The sequence below is a fragment of the Echeneis naucrates genome, chromosome 15 (assembly GCF_900963305.1).
Source record: "Echeneis naucrates chromosome 15, fEcheNa1.1, whole genome shotgun sequence".
In the NCBI taxonomy this organism is placed as follows: domain Eukaryota; kingdom Metazoa; phylum Chordata; class Actinopteri; order Carangiformes; family Echeneidae; genus Echeneis; species Echeneis naucrates.
The window spans coordinates 15,863,347-15,881,826 of NC_042525.1; the positions used below are offsets into that span (position 1 = coordinate 15,863,347).

At 39.0% G+C, this 18,480-nt stretch overlaps 1 protein-coding gene across 6 annotated transcripts in view; it reads left to right on the top strand.

Annotated features, from left to right (window-relative positions):
• The window catches only part of abch1 (ATP-binding cassette, sub-family H, member 1), a 28,538-nt gene extending 19,173 nt beyond the window's left edge, over window positions 1-9,365 (top strand). For all 6 annotated transcript variants that reach the window (XM_029520719.1, XM_029520720.1, XM_029520721.1 and 3 more), the window contains 7 exons: window positions 37-93; window positions 210-280; window positions 520-608; window positions 1,042-1,145; window positions 3,380-3,539; window positions 4,272-4,376; window positions 5,775-9,365. In XM_029520719.1, the coding sequence (XP_029376579.1) occupies window positions 37-93; window positions 210-280; window positions 520-608; window positions 1,042-1,145; window positions 3,380-3,539; window positions 4,272-4,376; window positions 5,775-5,881 (693 nt within the window). In that variant the 3' untranslated portion in view covers window positions 5,882-9,365. The remainder of the gene's footprint in view (window positions 1-36; window positions 94-209; window positions 281-519; window positions 609-1,041; window positions 1,146-3,379; window positions 3,540-4,271; window positions 4,377-5,774) is intronic.
• Window positions 9,366-18,480: the final 9,115 nt, after the last annotated feature.

The following is an 18,480-nucleotide window of genomic DNA, read 5'->3' on the forward strand; positions in this document are numbered from 1 at the left end:
TGCATTTAACTGTCGATGTTATTGCTCCATCTGCAGGCGTTTGTAGATAATAAGTTGGGCAGTATGTCATACCTGGCTGCCCTCCCAATAAAGGTAGGAGCATAAAATGGAATAAAATGGTGTTTGTATCACCGTCTTTAAAGGGAAAATAAATATAAATGCTGTGTGTCTCGCTGTGAAATAAATCTTCTCTTGTTGTCATCTTCTAGTTTGAGGAGCCAATCTACGGCAGCATGAACACCGACTTCACTACGTTTGTAACGCCTGGAGCTGTGCTCAGGTCAGTGTGATTAAGGCTGCTTTATGTATAAAATAAGACTTTTAAAAGACTTCATGAATGTGTGGACTTTTCTGAAGAGTGATTGTTTAAGGATGTATTCAAACTGTTTATGCACACAAATTCTGTTATATCAGTTTTAGTTTATCAGTTAATTTTCTGGGATTTAACCCGATTTTCTTCCGCAACCTACCAAAGTGTCACCTAAGTTGTTTCTTTCCTTTTCCTCTCTGGTGCTATAGTATCACTTTCTACTTGGCTGTTGGTCTGACGGCTCTCTCCTTTGTCCTGGAGAGGAAGGAGGGGCTTCTGGACAGGTGCTGGGTTGCAGGTAAATGGTCACAGGTTGTGCAAAAACACAAAAGCCGTATACGAATGATGAACTGACTTCAGTTTCCAATTGCACTTCATCTTAAAACTTAAAAAGCATCAATATCTGCTGTCATATTGTGTGGGCTCTGGATATTTAATTGAATCTAATAAATTATTTTTTTAAGTGTAATTATAATTAGAACCTGTAGGGGGAGTAACATGATTGCAGCAAAATTTGATGAACAGTAATACAGACAGCTGTTTTAACACATGATGAATTATTCATTGTAAAAATTCAAATTTGAAATGAGAAATAACTATGCCGAGAGCTGTAAAGTTTGTTTTTGTAAGTAATAATAAGGTATTTAAATTCATTATAACCACATAGACTCAGCTGAGATTGAGTGGTGACCTACTTACTGCTGATCATAGATTCATTCTCTCTCTCTAAGGTGTGAGCTCCATGGAGACGATGCTGGCTCACCTCCTCTCTCAGTTGTTCGTTATCAGTGTTCAGATCATCCTGCTGCTTCTCTTCATCCTGCTCGTCTTCAAGGTTCGTCCTCCCCGGCAGTAAAACACCCAGCGATGTTGACTGACCCAAGCACGCCCTTCACTTTAGATGAGATGGGACTTTATTGATTGGAGAAAATGGATCTTTGCAGCAGAAAAAATAAAATCCAAAGAAAATAAAATAGCAGCAAGAAACTAAAACACAAATGATACCAAAGTTACCAAAAAAATGGGTCAAAAGAAAAGGATTTTATGACTGGTTAGATCACAAAAAGATGGCTGACTTGTCAGGAATGCCTGTGAATCTGAAAGTGTCACAGACGGGCAGAGCAGTTATGGTTTCGTTCCTCAGCACCATCGTGTTTACCTTTACTGAAAACCACAACACTGTCAATTAATGCTGAAGTAAAGCTGACTCATGTGATTCTTACACTATTTAGCTGCTAAATAAACTTCCCATGGGAGATTTTTGGAGCGTGAAAGAGCCTCTGAAAGGTCACGGCATGCCGAACATGATTGGGTTTGTGGAGAGTTTCAGGTTAATGGTTTGCAAATGCAGCAGGCCCTGTTACCATGTTCACCTGCTGATTTGCATTTTTATAACATCAAAAACCTGACTTTATACACAACACAGTCGAGCCATAAAAATTTATTATAACCATAAAACAGACCTTTATTTTCAAAGATTATGATGCATCATTGATGTCGCATGCGACAGCACACTAGAGAAAAAGCACTGTGGTGTAAATCTCATGTGGGCCCAGCAGACGCTGAAAGGTCAGTTGGGTTGTTGATATCAATAGACTTTTATGGAGTCAGTACAGGAGAAGGTAAAGGCAGATAAAGGCAGGATAGATATCACTTGAGTGTGTGTCTGTGTATCTGTGTCCATGCAGGCACATGCCTTTATGGGTGTTTGCAATCGTCCGTGCCTGGAACTGTGTGTGTGCATGAGAGAGTGTCAGCGTTTGTGTGTTAATTAAGGTGCTGAAGTCCAAAGAGACCACCACTTCATAAATCACTTCCTGCAATGGCCGTATCTAAGGATCACTGCAGGATTGCCACGACAACAACCCTTGATTGCTGTGGCAACCGAGTGGTCATGTGGCCTCTCGATGCAAGTCTATTTTTGCACGTTGTCACGGGAGACAGATAGTGTCTTAACACAAGTTCACACGCACACACAAACATCAGATTCTCTTCAAGTTCAGAGACTTATCGCTCTGTTATCTGCTGAGCTGAGATTAACTGACTTTTCTTTTCTTTTTCCATTTGATTTTGCTCCTTGCTGCCGCTCCGTTTACACTCCTCCCTCTGCCCGTGTGATTTACAACCGTAATGAGCAGTAACATTTCTTTTCATGCCTCAGTATTTTTGGCTGAAAGTCACTGAGCACCTCCGTATCTTCGGGTCTCTCTTCATTCTCTTTCTTTTATCTCTTTTCTCTATTTCTCTTGAGCTTGTTGTTTCATCTGTTCTTATGTTTCTGCTGAGTCTTCCTGCCGCCTACAATACCCACAACAGCGCTTCAGATGTTTTCTCGTGTCAACTGCAGCCTCAAGCTGTAGGCCTTAGCAGCAGCTGAAGAGTTTGGTACAGGGGGGTTTTAATGAACGTCTTCCTTAGATTTATTTCCCACAAAGCTCTGTAACCACAAAATGCTCTTTTTCAGTTAGTCAGTCATACACCAAGACCTCTAAACTGAGTTTGAAAAAGTTTAAGACCTTTAAGAATCACAGCTGACAGTGACCTCGTCTCCCCCCTTTCTCTTCCTACTTTCCTTTTCTTTCGATGTCACACACTGGGTGTTTCTACGCTAAGAACTTTCCCAGGGGGGCAAGAACCTAAATTAAGACATGGGGAGATCCCAAATAAAGTCCCTTGGTTCGGCTGGGATTTCGGTGTCAGACGATAATCAGAAAGGAACAGCTCAAAAGATTTTATGACTAATGGGCTGACAGAGAAGTCCAGACTTTGTTGTCCATTTTTGAACGGGACACATTCAGACCATTGGAGGAACTTTTATTCAGGGACATCAATTTTTAACTGGGAAAGTTTCTGAGTGTTGGAAAAAGTTTGGGGTGAAAGAAGCCTATGAGATAATTAAAGCAAAAACTTGCCAGCTACACCAAACTTTATTCACCACCAGATGACTTTGTCAATCTGGAATTAGTAAGAGTATCAAATGTGATGATTTGTCTTGCATTTAAAAATAAAATTCATCCTTCTCGTTCCTTTATCCGCCCCTCATCCCCCTCTGCTTGTCTGTCTCTGCAGATACCCAATGAAGGCTCCTTGGTGCTGGTCATAACTTTGATCGTGCTGCAGGGCGTCACCGGGATCTCGTTTGGTCTGGTCATTTCCTCTGCAATCGATGACGAGCAGAGCGCCAACCAGGCAGCTCTGGGTATCTTCTACCCCAACCTCATCATCAGTGGTAGGCCTCTCTCATGTCTGTGTGTGTGTGTGTGCTGTGGTAAACTTTGCAGCAGCAGCCTCTGTGAGTGTAAAAATGTGGAGGGAGACTGGGGGTGTCTTTGTCTGAACTGGTTCACAACATCAAAACTTTTACCTCCAATCCTAAAAAAGGTGACAGGGATTTAGCAACTTCAATCATACAAAACTAAAAGAAGTAAAAAAAAAAACAAAAAAAAAAACTAAACACAGCTCCAGTTTAGGTTATTACATCAGTTGATTTATTATTATATTATTTTAAATCAATAAGAATAATCGTATCTCGTATCTCGTATCTTCAATTGTAGATATACACACAAACTGTCTGTTCTTATGGAATCAAATTTCCCATCCATTGAGAATTTAAAGGATTATTTGTTCATATCTTTATCTTTCAACATTCAATTTTGAGGTTGAAAAGTTCAATTTGATGGTAACCAGAGAAACTCTGTCAGCTGAAGACCATGTAATATGACTAAATTCTCTTGAATAGCTGTTAAATGGACCATGCTGTTTTTTTGTTTTGTTTTTTTCACTGTTCCCAGGCAGTTGTTTTTAACTTTTGATACCTTGCACGGTGCTATTTTGTTGTTGTTCCCAAGACAACAGGGTCAAAACAGGGAAAATCAGAACTTGCTTAAATGCTTTTAATCACGCACTTTATTTTGACAAAGGGCATAAATGACTATCCTGTTCTGCACGTCCTGTACTGCAGGCATCATCTGGCCTGTGGAGTGTATCCCATATCCTCTTCGCTACCTCAGCCTGGCTCTTCCTCAGACCTACGCCTCTGAAGCCCTGCGCTGTATCATGTACAGAGGTAATGTATACACGCATTGCACAACTCGCATCGCTTTCACAACGTCAAAAGGTGCTGTATCTCGTCTGGCATGAAGTTAGCATGTGCTCCTGTCAGCACAGCCAGCATGTGAGCCAGTCATCTAAATCTTTAATCAGCCCTGACTGTAAGGTATAGTGGTCTCACTCTATTTTTCCAATATCCTCTCTGGACCTGATCGTCTCTGAACAATAAGACCTTGCAACAACCCAGGTTGCCTCCATGTTACGTGATACACACCAGGCACAGGAAGTCAGAGCCACCGTTTCCTGCTTGAAAACCTTAACATGGAGGTGCAGTGGTGAGCAAGTGAGCAGCATCAGAGTTCAGTTTTGGGGTTGAAGTAGAACCTCACCCTCGCATATTCACTGAATGGATTCATTTGGCTTCTTAGATGAAACGTAAAAACATAGCAAGACAGGCAGATAGGTGACACATAAAGTAGTGCCTTGTGCAATAAATAATTAAAAGAGGGGAAATGGGGGGGCTGAAAAGGGGAGGAGAGATTTTGTTATTGTTTGTGTAGGGTTTTAGTGTCACTGGAAATAAATGGGTTACTGTAAGTGGTTCTCCAAATGGTTTCACTTCTCCTTCAACAGAAAACTATGATTTTCATTTGTCATTGGGTTGCTGATATTACAGGGAAAACTTTTGTTTAACCCTATAAACTGTGCGTATTGTATTTCATACATATATTTATGAGACCATCTTCTCGGCAAAATAGAAGAAAAAGAGATTGAAAAAGGCAGCTGTTTGGAAAAAAATAAAGATGCAGATGTTACATATGACCAAGGAGAAAAGTTTTTGTTGTTGCCTGAATTGGGTGAGCTTTATTCTTGTCCGCCATTCTTGATCTTGGACTGGTGGCTGATGAGAAAACAACAAAAAAAAATTCTGTTTCTTCATATCTGTTGCCTTTTATTTCTTCTTTATTGTGAAGTGCTGTGTGAAGTTCTACTGTTTAAAGTCACAAGTGACAGACTGGTGAGATTATTTTCTTAACTGCTGTTTCCAAGGTCAAAAATGAACTGTGAACTTTTGTGTATCATCTATTGCTATGCAATTTGTGAATAAACTATCAAGACGTCAAAACGGGGCTTTGCATAAGCAAACAGAACAAAGCAAAATAAGGTCATGAAATGAAAATACAGCAATTTACAATTAATAACAGCATAATGAACTGAGAGGTTCCTTGGTTGAAAATTAAAATTTTCTGTATGTACCACGGGAATTTAAAAGTCTCAATATCACAATTTAATGCAGTACAGTGTTTTTTAATTTTATATGTAGAATGTTTGTTTTAACAACCTTCCTAAAAACACAATGTATGTAAAACCTTAATGTCTGACTCAGGAATATGAGCATGTAACTTTCCAATAGGTTGGGATCTGTCTCGGATGATGGTGTGGCGAGGCTTCGCTGTCACCCTGGGCTGGAACACTTTCTTCCTCATCCTTGCCACGGTCATCTTAAAGTTGAGGACGTGATAGCTTTGTCCCAGAGGACGCCTTTCGTTGTCGGGGTGCAGCCTTCAGGTGAAGCCCAGGAGACACAGATCACCTTTGGGCCTCTGGTGCAGATGGACTGGGGCAGCTGAGCCATGTACCAACTCAGGGTCACCTTTTTGTTTCTCTTTGCCCTCAGTCTTAATGCAGATTTAGATATTCTGGTGTAATTCACTTTTTTCAGACTAGAAGATACCTAAGCAGTACTCATTATATTTACTAACAGTAAATATAATTTAGGACTTCATCTCTTTTTTGTCTTTTCACTTTGTTTATCAACCTTACACAAGAAGAAAGTCAATGAAAATGTTATGTCAAATTTTCAGAGCACAACAGAATGTGAAAACCTCTTTCCTGTTTGCTTTTTGAGCAGAGAAGCGAAAAGAGGCTTGTTACATGTGGTGGTAACCCAGAATGGGTTTCAAAGTGCTGATCTCTTCGTATTGTCCAGGAAATTCTAACCCTTTCAGGCTTCCCCACAGCAACAGCTTCTCCTCTAGTTGCTTGCCCTGTTTCTGTTTTCAGTTTTTTGTGTAACAGGAAGTATTTTCACTTTGGTGCTAACAGGTGCTCAAAATACAAAGAGGGGTGGTCGTTTTCAGTTCAGGTGGATAGTGATCTCTCTTTAACCTGAGGAAAGAGAGAACCGAGAGTCTACGTTGGTGGAGGGAAAGTATCGAGACTGTGCATGTACCTTTTTGATTATTCTCCACTGTGCTGGACAGAGTGGAGGCTGATAGAAACATTCATCCTTGCATATTAGCAAGCAGCAAAACTGCTCATTCTTTATATTTAGTTTATGAAACTAATAACTGAAGCACACAGGAGTCATGCTGTATTTGAATCAAGGTGGAGATGTGCCTTTGGATTCTGTATAGTCTGCACTGTGAGCAAAGGGAAGAAAAATTCAAGTGAAATCCAAAATGAGGAATATCTATGAAATGGAGCCCACCCTGTAGCTGCTCATAGTCGATGGGAGGCAAAGAGCAGAGCCTGATTGACTTTTTGTGTAATCAGTAATGAGGAAGGCTACATTTTAAAATACCACTTTAGGGGACTTGATGGGTGTTTTTTAAACCATAGGCCAGTCTTTGGATTGTGGGCTCTCTTCTGTTAATGCATGAAACATGTTTAAATATTGATTGGCCAGAAAGGATATAGAGAATTTAAAAAAAATTAAATTCTGTATCAAAAGTTATTAATAACTTAATTTCTTTCTCTGAATGACAACAAGAAATTTTTCTTGTTTTTCTAAATCAGTGAGCTCTCTGACTTGACCTTGTGTGTCCTGCCTTTAAAGGAATCGTTCCACGTTTTATGTGTAATAACCTAATTCACCTTTTTAGAGGGGAAGAACTTAACACTCGTGTGTTTGTTATGTATGAAGCTTAGCGCAGCTGCTGAGGGAAAAATGGAGGAAATAGCTGCTCTGATGCTGCCAGAAGGTAACACAATCTGCGTACCAGAACCTGTTAAACTCACTAATTAATGGAAGAACTAGGCACAAGTAGAACCTCCTGCAAAACCTTGTTTTTACAATACAGTAAAAGGTACCATGTGCATTGTTGGCTTTATTATTTTTAACGTACATGCAGGCCAGACACTGGCATCAGTTTTCATCATCTAACTGTGCAAGGAAGGAACTCAGTGTTGAAAAGGTGACGAGCCACAGACTCAGTCCAGTATCATATGTTCATAATACTTTAGAAATGTTTATATTGACATGAATGCATGCTGAATTAACTCTGTATACTTCTTTATGGGCAGTTGTTTGGCCAGTTCAGCTGTAGACCTAAATACCAGCATGTGCTGTGTTTTTGATGTGTTGTGAATGCTCCCCCTCTCCAGAAGCCATGATGTTGCAGTGCTGCTAATAGATCATTTATGTGTCCATTAGCAGGATGAATAATGAATCTAAATGGCTGTAAATTGCTGTGATTGCTCTGCGTCATGGTCTGATGGTAAAGATGTATGTATGTACAATGTGCTGTGTGTAATGCTAGATGTTAAATCTGTTGTAGATTCTTCCCTGCACTGTAAAATCTGCTGTTATTGCTCTGCGGTGTCCCTGTTGCACATTTTCAGGGATGTTTTGTTTTTGTTTGGAGGAAGTAGGGGAGCAGCCCTCCCTGGATTGACTGTATTTTTGCCAAACTTATGTAGGATATATAAACTGTAGCTGTAATTATATTCATACCTTGACAGAAAGCTGAATATGAATCCCATTTCACAACAGGATTAACCTCCATGCTTCACTTGACTCCCATCACACTTTCATGTACCTTCAGAAAATGTCTTTCACAAATGGGCAATCACTGTTAAAAAATATATGGGTGATATGAAGGTTTGGACATTATTTGGGGCATGTAGGGAGTGCACTTTCTTGTTTTGGACAATCTCTGGACAATTGTGACTTTAATTAATGTGAAAAATTGCATTCAATCTGTGTAATATTATCATGGTTATTTTTTCTCCAAACCATCTAACCAATATGTAAGCATCTCACAATTTTTATTTGAGGTACAATTATAATGCTGAAGAAACTGTCAAATGAGATGATTAGATGGGTTCTTAAAGCTCCGCAGCATAGTTTCATGAATATATGAGGATCATCACAACTTTTTCCCTTTGTATTAATGATGTAGCTTTAGGAAATCAGTCCACTCAGTCCAGACTGAAGTGACTCAACAAACAATTGGGTGGATCATTGCCAACTTTAGTCCAGATATTTGTGGAGAAAGACCTTGAATAACTTTCATCCCCTGACTTTTAATCAATCAGCAAGTGAAAAAATATTAGATGCCTGTGTTCGGAGCTAAAGGTGAGGTTATGCACTGAAATCTAATCTTCTAAATGAATTTCTTACTCTCTGTAACTGGTACCACAGAGATGATCAATTTAAAGTACATATTTATACAAAGTCATATATGAAAGTATATGTAGCATATAAATGCATACAGCATATATATACATGTGTTTCTTAGCACAAGTTATGGCCCCAGACTAAATGTTTACTGGTACACTATGGATCAAACTAGACCCACGGAGTCCTGAGTAAGCAGGCTACTGAGTGTTAAACACTCTTTTCCTTCAGTTGTTGCTTCCTTAGTCGCAAATATTTGACTTTAACAAGTAATTTTTAGCAGCCGTTAAAGCAGTAGAGCCAAAAAATTATATCTTCCTTAGTTATCTCCTCATTATTAAAGTCGTCAGATACTTTTGCAATTTTACTGTAAATGCCAATTCTCAATCTTGTCTTATCTTTACTGGAGCATCAGCGTTGATGTAAGCATATATAATGATCCAAAAGTTTATGTTGCCAGATTTATGATGTTTTATTTGCTTCAAATGACAGTCGACTACCTCCTCCGTCTCTCCCCAAAGGGCATCTACACTCCTGTGTCGTAACATGTATGCACTGTGATAGCAGATGTGCTTCAATGAAGTTCTGTTCATGTATTTTCAAACAATAATAAAAAAAAAAAAGAAATCCTGACTTCATCTCATTGTTGTGAGTTTTACAGCGGTGCCAGATACCAAAGTACAAAAATCCCCCACAAATCCTGTGGCAGCAAAAACACCCAGAGGCCATGGATGACAGATTTATTTAATGACATCATGCTTCCCTACATTACTGTGTTGCTCGTTACCATGGCGATGAAGATGACCCAGCTGCCTTCTCTAGATCCTCACCTGACCGGCTTTGTATATATGTTTGTGTGTGTGTGTGTGTGTATGTACATCTCTGTGACTGAGTGTGTCAAAAGTAAAATGTCCATTCAAATGCAGGAAGCTTAACTTAATGAAATACTTTGGACCTGAATCACAATTTAATTAGTGAAAGTTAAGTTTGAATTGCAAACCAAATATTTTGAGGGTAAATTTATTGTCTGTATTTGAATTCATCATTTATAGTGTAAACAAAAACATCTGTGAACAATTTTAGGCCAGTTTACGTCATTAATACAAGACAACATGGACAAATCCTCCACCAAATTCTGTATCCCAAACTATGATCTAACTCTGACTAAGCTTTTTGTACCTAACCCTATCCAGACCTTCAGCACAGTATGGTACAACATAAAGGGCTTTATTTTGAGTGATTTTCTCACACTATCTGAGGCTTATCTCCTGCTAGTAATTCAGGAAACTCCCTAACTGTACCAGAGATTAGGACCAAACCCATATGGTGTTTAATTTGGAGTACTTACTGTGATCATTCACCATATTTTGTTGCCAACATATATTTGAAGCATATTTTTCTAACACATTTAAATGATAAGGCTGACTTTTTTCTTTGTCTTACTCAAAAAATAAATAAATAAAAAATCTCATGATATTGGCAAAACTAACAGAATTAGTTTGTCTATCGACAATTTCTGATTTCCTTACACCTTAGGAATTCACAACTTAAACCTACGACTGACTGCCTCAGCATCTTCATGGAGATGGAGCATCATGTCACCAGTGCAACAGTGTGACTCACAGGTTTATGAGTTCAATAGTTCTTGGAAAACAGTGGAACCTGATTGCTCAAGTCTGAATCCACAGGCAAAACTTGTTATCTGGATCAACTCACTGTTTTGTTATTGTAAGAAGATTTTTGAAAAAAAGAAACAAAGAATTTCACAACTCTTAAAAATATTACTAGATACTAAAGTAAAACTTACTTGCATGTGACTCCTGGATGTTGCACATGCATTTATTTATGTGTGTGTAAATCTCTCCAAAGACTTCTCCTATTGACAGATAAGCTTGAACACATTACACGTGGCATCCAGTGAGTTTCCAGCAGTCATCTAAATTGCCTCCAAAATTGTTCTCGGTGTGTGCAGCTGCTTTCTCATCTCCCTCCATTAAACCCAGCATTAGCATTTCAAACAGGGCACTTGATAGTGTGGTTATGTCTCCTGGAGTACCCTGACCCACAACATATCCACATCGAAAGAAGCTCTGCAGGAGATAAACCATTTCCCCCAAACAATGCCTCTGAGTAAATGTTTGAAATGCACATACATGCAGATTTGAAATAAATACACAGTGCTGCTACTTTGTGAAAATCCTCAAGTATGTTTTGCGTGTGTGAGCCACTACTGATCATCTTCTGCTGCTTTCATTTTAATATTGATTGTAGTGCACCTTGTGATAGAACCTCTTCAAGATACATAACGGTCTTACTCCCCAGCTGCTCTTAAGACGCTGCTTTGGTTCAGTGTGAGATGACAGTCTGGTTGTCTATCCTCAGCAAATTACAGAGGCTGTTGAGTTTAGTGATGACATCACACCTAATTACACTCCAACAGCTCTGCAATTACATATAATGACACCTAAACTGCTATTGCCTATACTGTATGTTCCTGTTACATGAGGAAGTGACATGATGAGGACAGAAAGCAAAAAAGAATTCTCCATTTAATTGAACCACGGGTAACCAAGCATGCGAGGAAAGCAGTGTGGGTAACAGCCGACAGTGATCCTTGTGATGCAAATTTTAACTAAAAGAGAATTCCAGTAACATTTAACATTCAACCAAATTTACTACTGTCCCCATCTGGTTCGCATTACCTCAATAATTTTTTCACGAAATTACATTTACTGAATCTCCCATTCTTTATTCTTCATGAAAACGTTATGCACTAGTTATAGTGTAGCTTCAAATCAAAGCTGGCTTTGTTTTTCCAGCTAATAGAGGACCAGTGAATAAGATGAGCACTATATGCATTAGTATATATGGCAATTGAACTCATGATGAGCAGTATTTTGTGAATGATTTAATAGCTTCAGGCAGAACATGATTAACAAGAGTGCCAGACCCAAATGAATGCAACTAATTTACTATGAGGGGTTAAATCGAGTTGTTCTTGCAGTGATTAGATATTATGTCATAGCAGCATGTCAAGACATTCATTTGTCTCTTGGTGGTAATCGTAGCAACACTTAGGCCATTTGGCCATAAATGCCTTGCTCAGGGACACATAAACGCTGTCTGCTTAATGAAGCAGACTCATTTTCCTTGCCAACTGTCTCAGCCTTTTAATCAGCACCTTGTCGAACTCCACCGCTGAGCTGATGCCACAATATGTGCTTTGTGGGTCCTCAGCTACAGTTTATTTTAGTTTAAATTCATTTTTTCTATTTGCCTCTCCACAATTGTTATCATTACTGTGACAACTCCCTGCAGATGAACAAATGGGCGTTTGATCTGTGGGTGACCAGCAGGAAGCCAGATCTAAAATGTCATCGTCACTGTGCTGCAGAGTAGGCTAAACTGCCGATGATGATTTGTCAGTGAGCCTGTTTCCATCTGTTTGAATCATCTGAGGGATTTAGAGAAAACTGAGTGATTCAGTGTGTAAAATGCAGCGCAGGGTTTGCAAGTAACAAATTGAGACTGTGTCAGCAGCTTACAGGGAAGTGTATACTGCAAAGGCAGCATTGCATCATACAGTATATACAGCAGGATATTCAAAAATGCTAAAATGGCAGAAGTGCATCGGGAAATTTAGAGTACAAAGAAGGAAGCCTGGTCAAAATCTTGTTTGTATGGTCAAATGTAACTGGAAATGCTTCTTGGTGTTTTTGTGCATAGTATGCTTAGTTGTGCTGCTATATTTGATACAGACTTTAATTCATACACCAAGATCAAGAGTGTTCAAGCTAAAAGCTTACATCTACAAATTTATGTGCTCACAATACTAGTGGAGACAAATGCAAAAGTAGTAGCAGAAAGTATAAGATTTGAGAGGAGTGATAAGGAGAATGCAACTGTTACCTTCTTTAAATGAATACATGAAGCAAACATAGATGGTACTCTTGGCACTCATTTGATTACATCATTGTGATTTTGCTGCCATTATTGCAACCTAACACCTTATGTTTGCATATGGTCGAGACCAAAATGTCAACCAGTAAAGGTGAACCTCATCTTTGGTTTAGAGGAAAAGCCTTTAGGCTGCAACATCTGGGAGCTAAATCAATATCTTGCAAGATGTCGCACTAGTCCATTAAAGTGATGTTGAAATTTAATTGAAAAAGTAAAACTTCTGACGTGCTGGTGGCCCTCAAATCAAGTAAGGAGAATTCATCCCCTGCAGGCCCATTAATGTCTTTGCATTTATATTATTTTGTCTAGTAGCTGTGGATATACTTAATTCTGGACCATAGTGACCAACCACCAAACAGACAGACAGCACAATGAAAAAAAAAAAGAAAAAAACAAAGTCATATTTTCACAGAAGATTCATATTTAAATATTCAGTTCATAATTAGATGATGTTTTATTTTTATAAAGAATTCACAAAAGCATTCAGCTTGGTATTTCCTGTAGATTTAGCTGTTTTCTAAATTTGAAGATGTGCAGTTAACTTTAATAAAAGTTAAAATGTTTTAATGTCAGAGAACCAACGCGTTGACATCTGAGATGGAAAAAGTTCTTGCCAGTTGTCCATCTCTTGAATTTTCGGGTTTGTCTGTTCATAAAGCATTTACGACCTGGCTGTATTCAGGGTTGTTAGATTTCAGTCGTAGCCTGTTTAAGTATGTCTCATGATGCATGCAGACAGGTGCTGGTATTTTGAAATCTTATCAGGAAACAGACCATCCCTTCTCAACCGCCCTCAGTGTGATTAGGCAACGCTGTTACCAAGTGCAGCGTTGCCCTGCGCTTCGTTTATACAAAACAACATCTGGAGCATATTACTGCACATGCTTCCACATATGTATATCACGTAACATAGAACATTAAATCACCTCACTTACACGGAAACGTTACTGTAATGTAATGTTGTTATAATGCTTTAAGTATTTCGGTAGCAAAATGTAGCACTGTCCGGTTGTAAGCTGCATCCATTCACAATGTGAACTACTGGCGACTTAACAGCAAGAAAAACTGTCAGCGAAAAAAGTATTTAGTCTGGTCACACACAGACAGACCCACACAGACACACACAAACATTTGATTCATGTGGTCCAGTCACCCTATGTGCCTGCTTTGTGATATGCTAAACATTCTGTAAACATTGTCCTGTGCATGGTTACTGTCACCATGGCAGCACGACAACAGTGCAGAGCTCGGCCCCTCAAACACGGGACAGTAGTGTTATTTAATATTTGGCTACGCATGAGCACAGCATGTTTCTATCACATAATCCTGTCACACCAGTGAAGACTTCTCCGTGCGGCCCTTCTGACTCCTTCTGCACGGCTGAACGAAGCCCAGCTGTTGCTATGTTTTGGCCTTATCGCACAACAACAACAAATAATAAAATGCTGGCTGAGAACAGCCTGCCCTTGGTGCAATCCCACACACTGTCCACTGTCAGCATCACATGGGACCTGAACAGATGCTTTTTCGGAGATTTAGGCCACTTACATCATGTTGCTGAAATGTATCGAGTTCAGTGAATCGGGGCAAAAACAGATCTGTCCGAGGTGTTTGGTGCCAAAGAAACTTCAGCAAAATAAAAGGAGTATAAGATATTTTCAACCACATTTCAAAATAGCAGCATTTTAGAGCTTGAAAGCTCTTGAATTCGTTTCATGTTGGACTTGTTAAAGACACTGAGGTCATAGTTCAATCTCTGTCGAAACATTCAGAGGCAGCCGAATGTCCTGTTGACAGCAGACGCTGTGGTAATCTGCTCATTTGTTGTTCATACTGAGGTACAAAAAATGCATTATGTGGTGTTTTTGCGATGAAGCACCGATGCAACTAAGACACAAAAAAATTGCAAACTCTGCAGACAACAACTTCTTAGCCGCATTTCAATCAGAGGGGATGTGATAGTATATTGCTCCACTCCCTAGGACAGATTTAAATATTTTAATATCAAGTTTGGTTTCATCACAGAGCCCAGCAGCTGCACTGCAGCCTAAAATCCTCTTCAGCTTTTTAAATTGTCTTTCAGTCTAGTATTTTATTTTTTGCATGTTATGTTTTATTTACTTTCCAAATGTTGTTGTTCTACTTTGTTCTACAAAGCCAATAAAACGTGAGTTGTTTACTTTTTTTTGTTACATTCATGGCAAACAGTTTTATGCAGGTATATCAACTTAAAGTTCACATTTGTATTAATGCAAACCAGCAACCCATGCATATGAAATGCCTAGAAATTTGCAGAAGTGAAAATATTATTTTTTGAAATTGCTTTTTACTTTCTTCATTTGTGAACTTGCGTTTTATGTTCTGCACATGTGCTTCTTATTCAATTTAAAACATGTAGGCCTCTTCCATGTTTCTTTCATTTTTTCCCTTGTGCTTAATAAATGTCAATGGTAAAAGGTAAAAACTCCACCTGTAATCAATCATATGCACCAAAGTACAGACATTTTGGACCTGAGGGTTGTAATCAGACCCCACACACCATTTTTCATCAAGTCCTGATGTTTCACACAGAAGTGCAGCCCACTGGCTCTTGGAAAGAGAAGCACTTGTCAAAACATCCATCAGGGCTGAAGTGAACTGGCTGCAGCAACTCTAGCCGTGGAATCAAAGGAAGGTGTGTCTGCTGCTTCCACAGCTCTGGAAACGTCCAGGAGAGGTGCTGGCGCTGTAACCATAGCAATGTAAACACAAGGGTTCAAACACAGATTAAAATGAGTGCAAGATTATGTAAGGTGTGTGCCTGAATGTGTGTGTGCATGTTTGTGTGGATACGTGATGATACAGGCACACATGGTGTCTTATGTTTCTTCTAAGGTAAAGTCTTAAAGGCAGAGTCTCCTCTGTGGCTCTGTTGTCCGTTGAAAAACGTTGGTGACACCCACTGCTCAATTCTAGCGTTCAGTGTGGCAGCAGGCGTGCATTTTATTAGAAAACGTAAGTGTGTGTTTTACAGCATCTTGGCAGAATAAAAATAAGTGTGTCTCTGTGTGCATATGTGTGTGTGTGTGATTACCATGAGGGAAGTTAAATTCTATTTAATCTGTTCTTGGCTTCACCTACTTTTTCCATCTTTTCTCACACTGAAAGAGTTTTCTCCCGCTCAAACCAATTAATGCATACACAGACACACAAATGGAGGAATACGGTACACAAGGCTGGGGGAAGTGATGATGTTTGCTCCACATCTGGAACAGATTCACTTCTCAAATCTTTGGAAGAGAAACGAAGGAGTTAAAAGGTCTATTGTCTCCACAGCTGTGAAACTGACATCTCATTGGTCTTTTTAAAGGTATCATTTTACCTATTTTATTGATCCTGATATTGATCAGGTTCATCATTTATGTTCAGTTTTGTTTTTGTTTTTTTTTTTCTTAATTGATCAGCTGGACAATATAGCTCTTGAGCTACTCTAATGTCACCTTGGAGGATATACATGTGTCTTTACTATTGTATAGCTTTTCTTTAATAAATAATCCAGAGACCAGTTAAATTTGTCACCACAGCTTAACTGGGAAAATATATAAACATTGTTTCCAATGTCTATGTGCATGGTTCATAAATCCTGTAACATTAAATTACATGCAACATTTCTCATTGTAAGTGAATCACAAATAATTTTAATATTGTGTGTGTGTGTTTGAGGGGGGCATAGTGACAAAATAAGAGACAAACAGGAGCCACATCTCTCCCCAGAGTGTCTTTTGTCATAAGTTTTGCCGTACATCCATGTCTTTTTGCAAATGAATTACATGCTTTCTATTATTAGCCTATTTGCTGATGGCCTGTGATTTTATAATTTGATATAAAAAAAACTGCCAAAAATAGGATAAAGAGAGGAAAGTCAAAAATAACAAATGTTATTACATTTTTCTCAAATTAAGTGCTTGGAATTTCCAGTAAAATTTTAATACTGTGAGCATCTCTTTATGTTTTGTATGAAATAGAGCTTTTAGGGTGTATCATCAGGAATCATATAAATGTGGTTTCTGAAACATACTGTATTGTGATTTCTACAAATTACTGCAGTAACTCCTGCATACTTGAACATTGACTGAAGCCCAAAAGTTGGCATGTAGGCTTTTGGAGACAAACGTGTAAGTGATGGCTATAAAGACAAAAAACAACTCTTCAAATGCTGTTTCATTCCTCTTGAGTCCACCCAGTCTCAAGGCAGTCTGGCGGTATCTAGGCTAAGGTGGTGTTTTGAATGGAAGTGAAGCTCAGAGTGCACAAGAGGTTAAGAGAACCACATGTGACTGGGGAGCCTGAATGTCACACATTCACATCAAAGTTCAAAGTGGAGCCAAAGAGGCAAACAAGCCCCTGAAGGTCAAACTGCTGTTTAAGGTGAATGCAGGCAACCATCTGTTTTGTGTCACATCAGAAACCCGTTTTTTTAGACAGATGTGATCATTGAGCTCACTTTGAAGTGGACAGCAACAATATATTTAGCCTTTAACTTTTTAATAAAGATTAATAGGATTTTATACATTTAGTCTAGAGGCTACTTTATAGTTCACATGCAACAGTTTTATTACAGTCAACTACATTTTTCTGACAGCTGTAGTGACTTTGCAGCCTGAAATTTTGAACAACATCCAAAATGTTCATTAGATCTTAAACTAATCTCGAAGTTTAATATGTACCACTTAAATCACATTTATGTGATTCTGACTATTCTGTTCTGTTATCAAGAAGAGGGTATTTTCAGTCTGTTTTTTTGCATTTGAACATTTGGTTGGAAGCTGCACAAGTTCTTCTTTTTTGGCATTTATGAGGGTTGAAAACTAACAACAAAAATATATCTAGCATTAATTTTATGTGCAGTCCATGTTGCACTGATGTAACCTGTCTACAAAAAGTAGTTTGTCTTGCAGCAGCTTTATGTCTCAATTTCAGCCAGTTGCCCATGATTTCATCTCATGATGATCCTATGATTCATACTTTATTAACATATTAGTTTTGTTTTGTACTATTCCCCCCCCCAAAAAAAAAAAGCTTTTTAAAAAAGACTATTAGAGCCTGTGTGTACTTCCAGAATAACACAACATGGATGGAGCATTGATCAGATTACAGGCCCAGATCTGTCAGATCAGGGGTCCCTTGGGTCAGAGCAGAGGTCTCCAAATCCGGTCCTGGAGGGCCACAGTCCAGCATGTTTTAGGTGTTTCCTGCTCCAACAAACCTGATTCAAATGATCAGCTTGTCATCAAGCTCTGCTGAGGTCTGATCAGGAGCCACTCATTTGAATAAGGTGTTTTGGAGCAGGACCGGATTTGGACACCTCTGGCTGCCGGAGCATATCTATGAAGTAGCTAGTTCTCATGGAGCTCATTTACAAGGTGCAAATGAACATAAAGATATGAAAAATGACCAAAATATTGACAATATTGATTTGCAATATCATCTGAAATGGGCACAATATAAACAAAGAGCTGCCTGTCTGTGCAGTGGGCTTTATCAGACTGAATATAGGCCTATGTTCATGTCTTAGAAGAACACATAATACAGTAGCTGAAATGTATCTTTCTGAGAATACACAAAATTAAAATTGTCACTGGCTGGCAAGGAGCCCCATAAAAATACAAGCCCCACAATCCTTAGCGGCGACGTGTGTGTGCGCGCGCGTGTGTGTGTGTGCGCGCGCGTGTGTGTGTGTGTGTGTGTGTGTGTGTGTGTGTGTGTGTGTGTGTGTCTC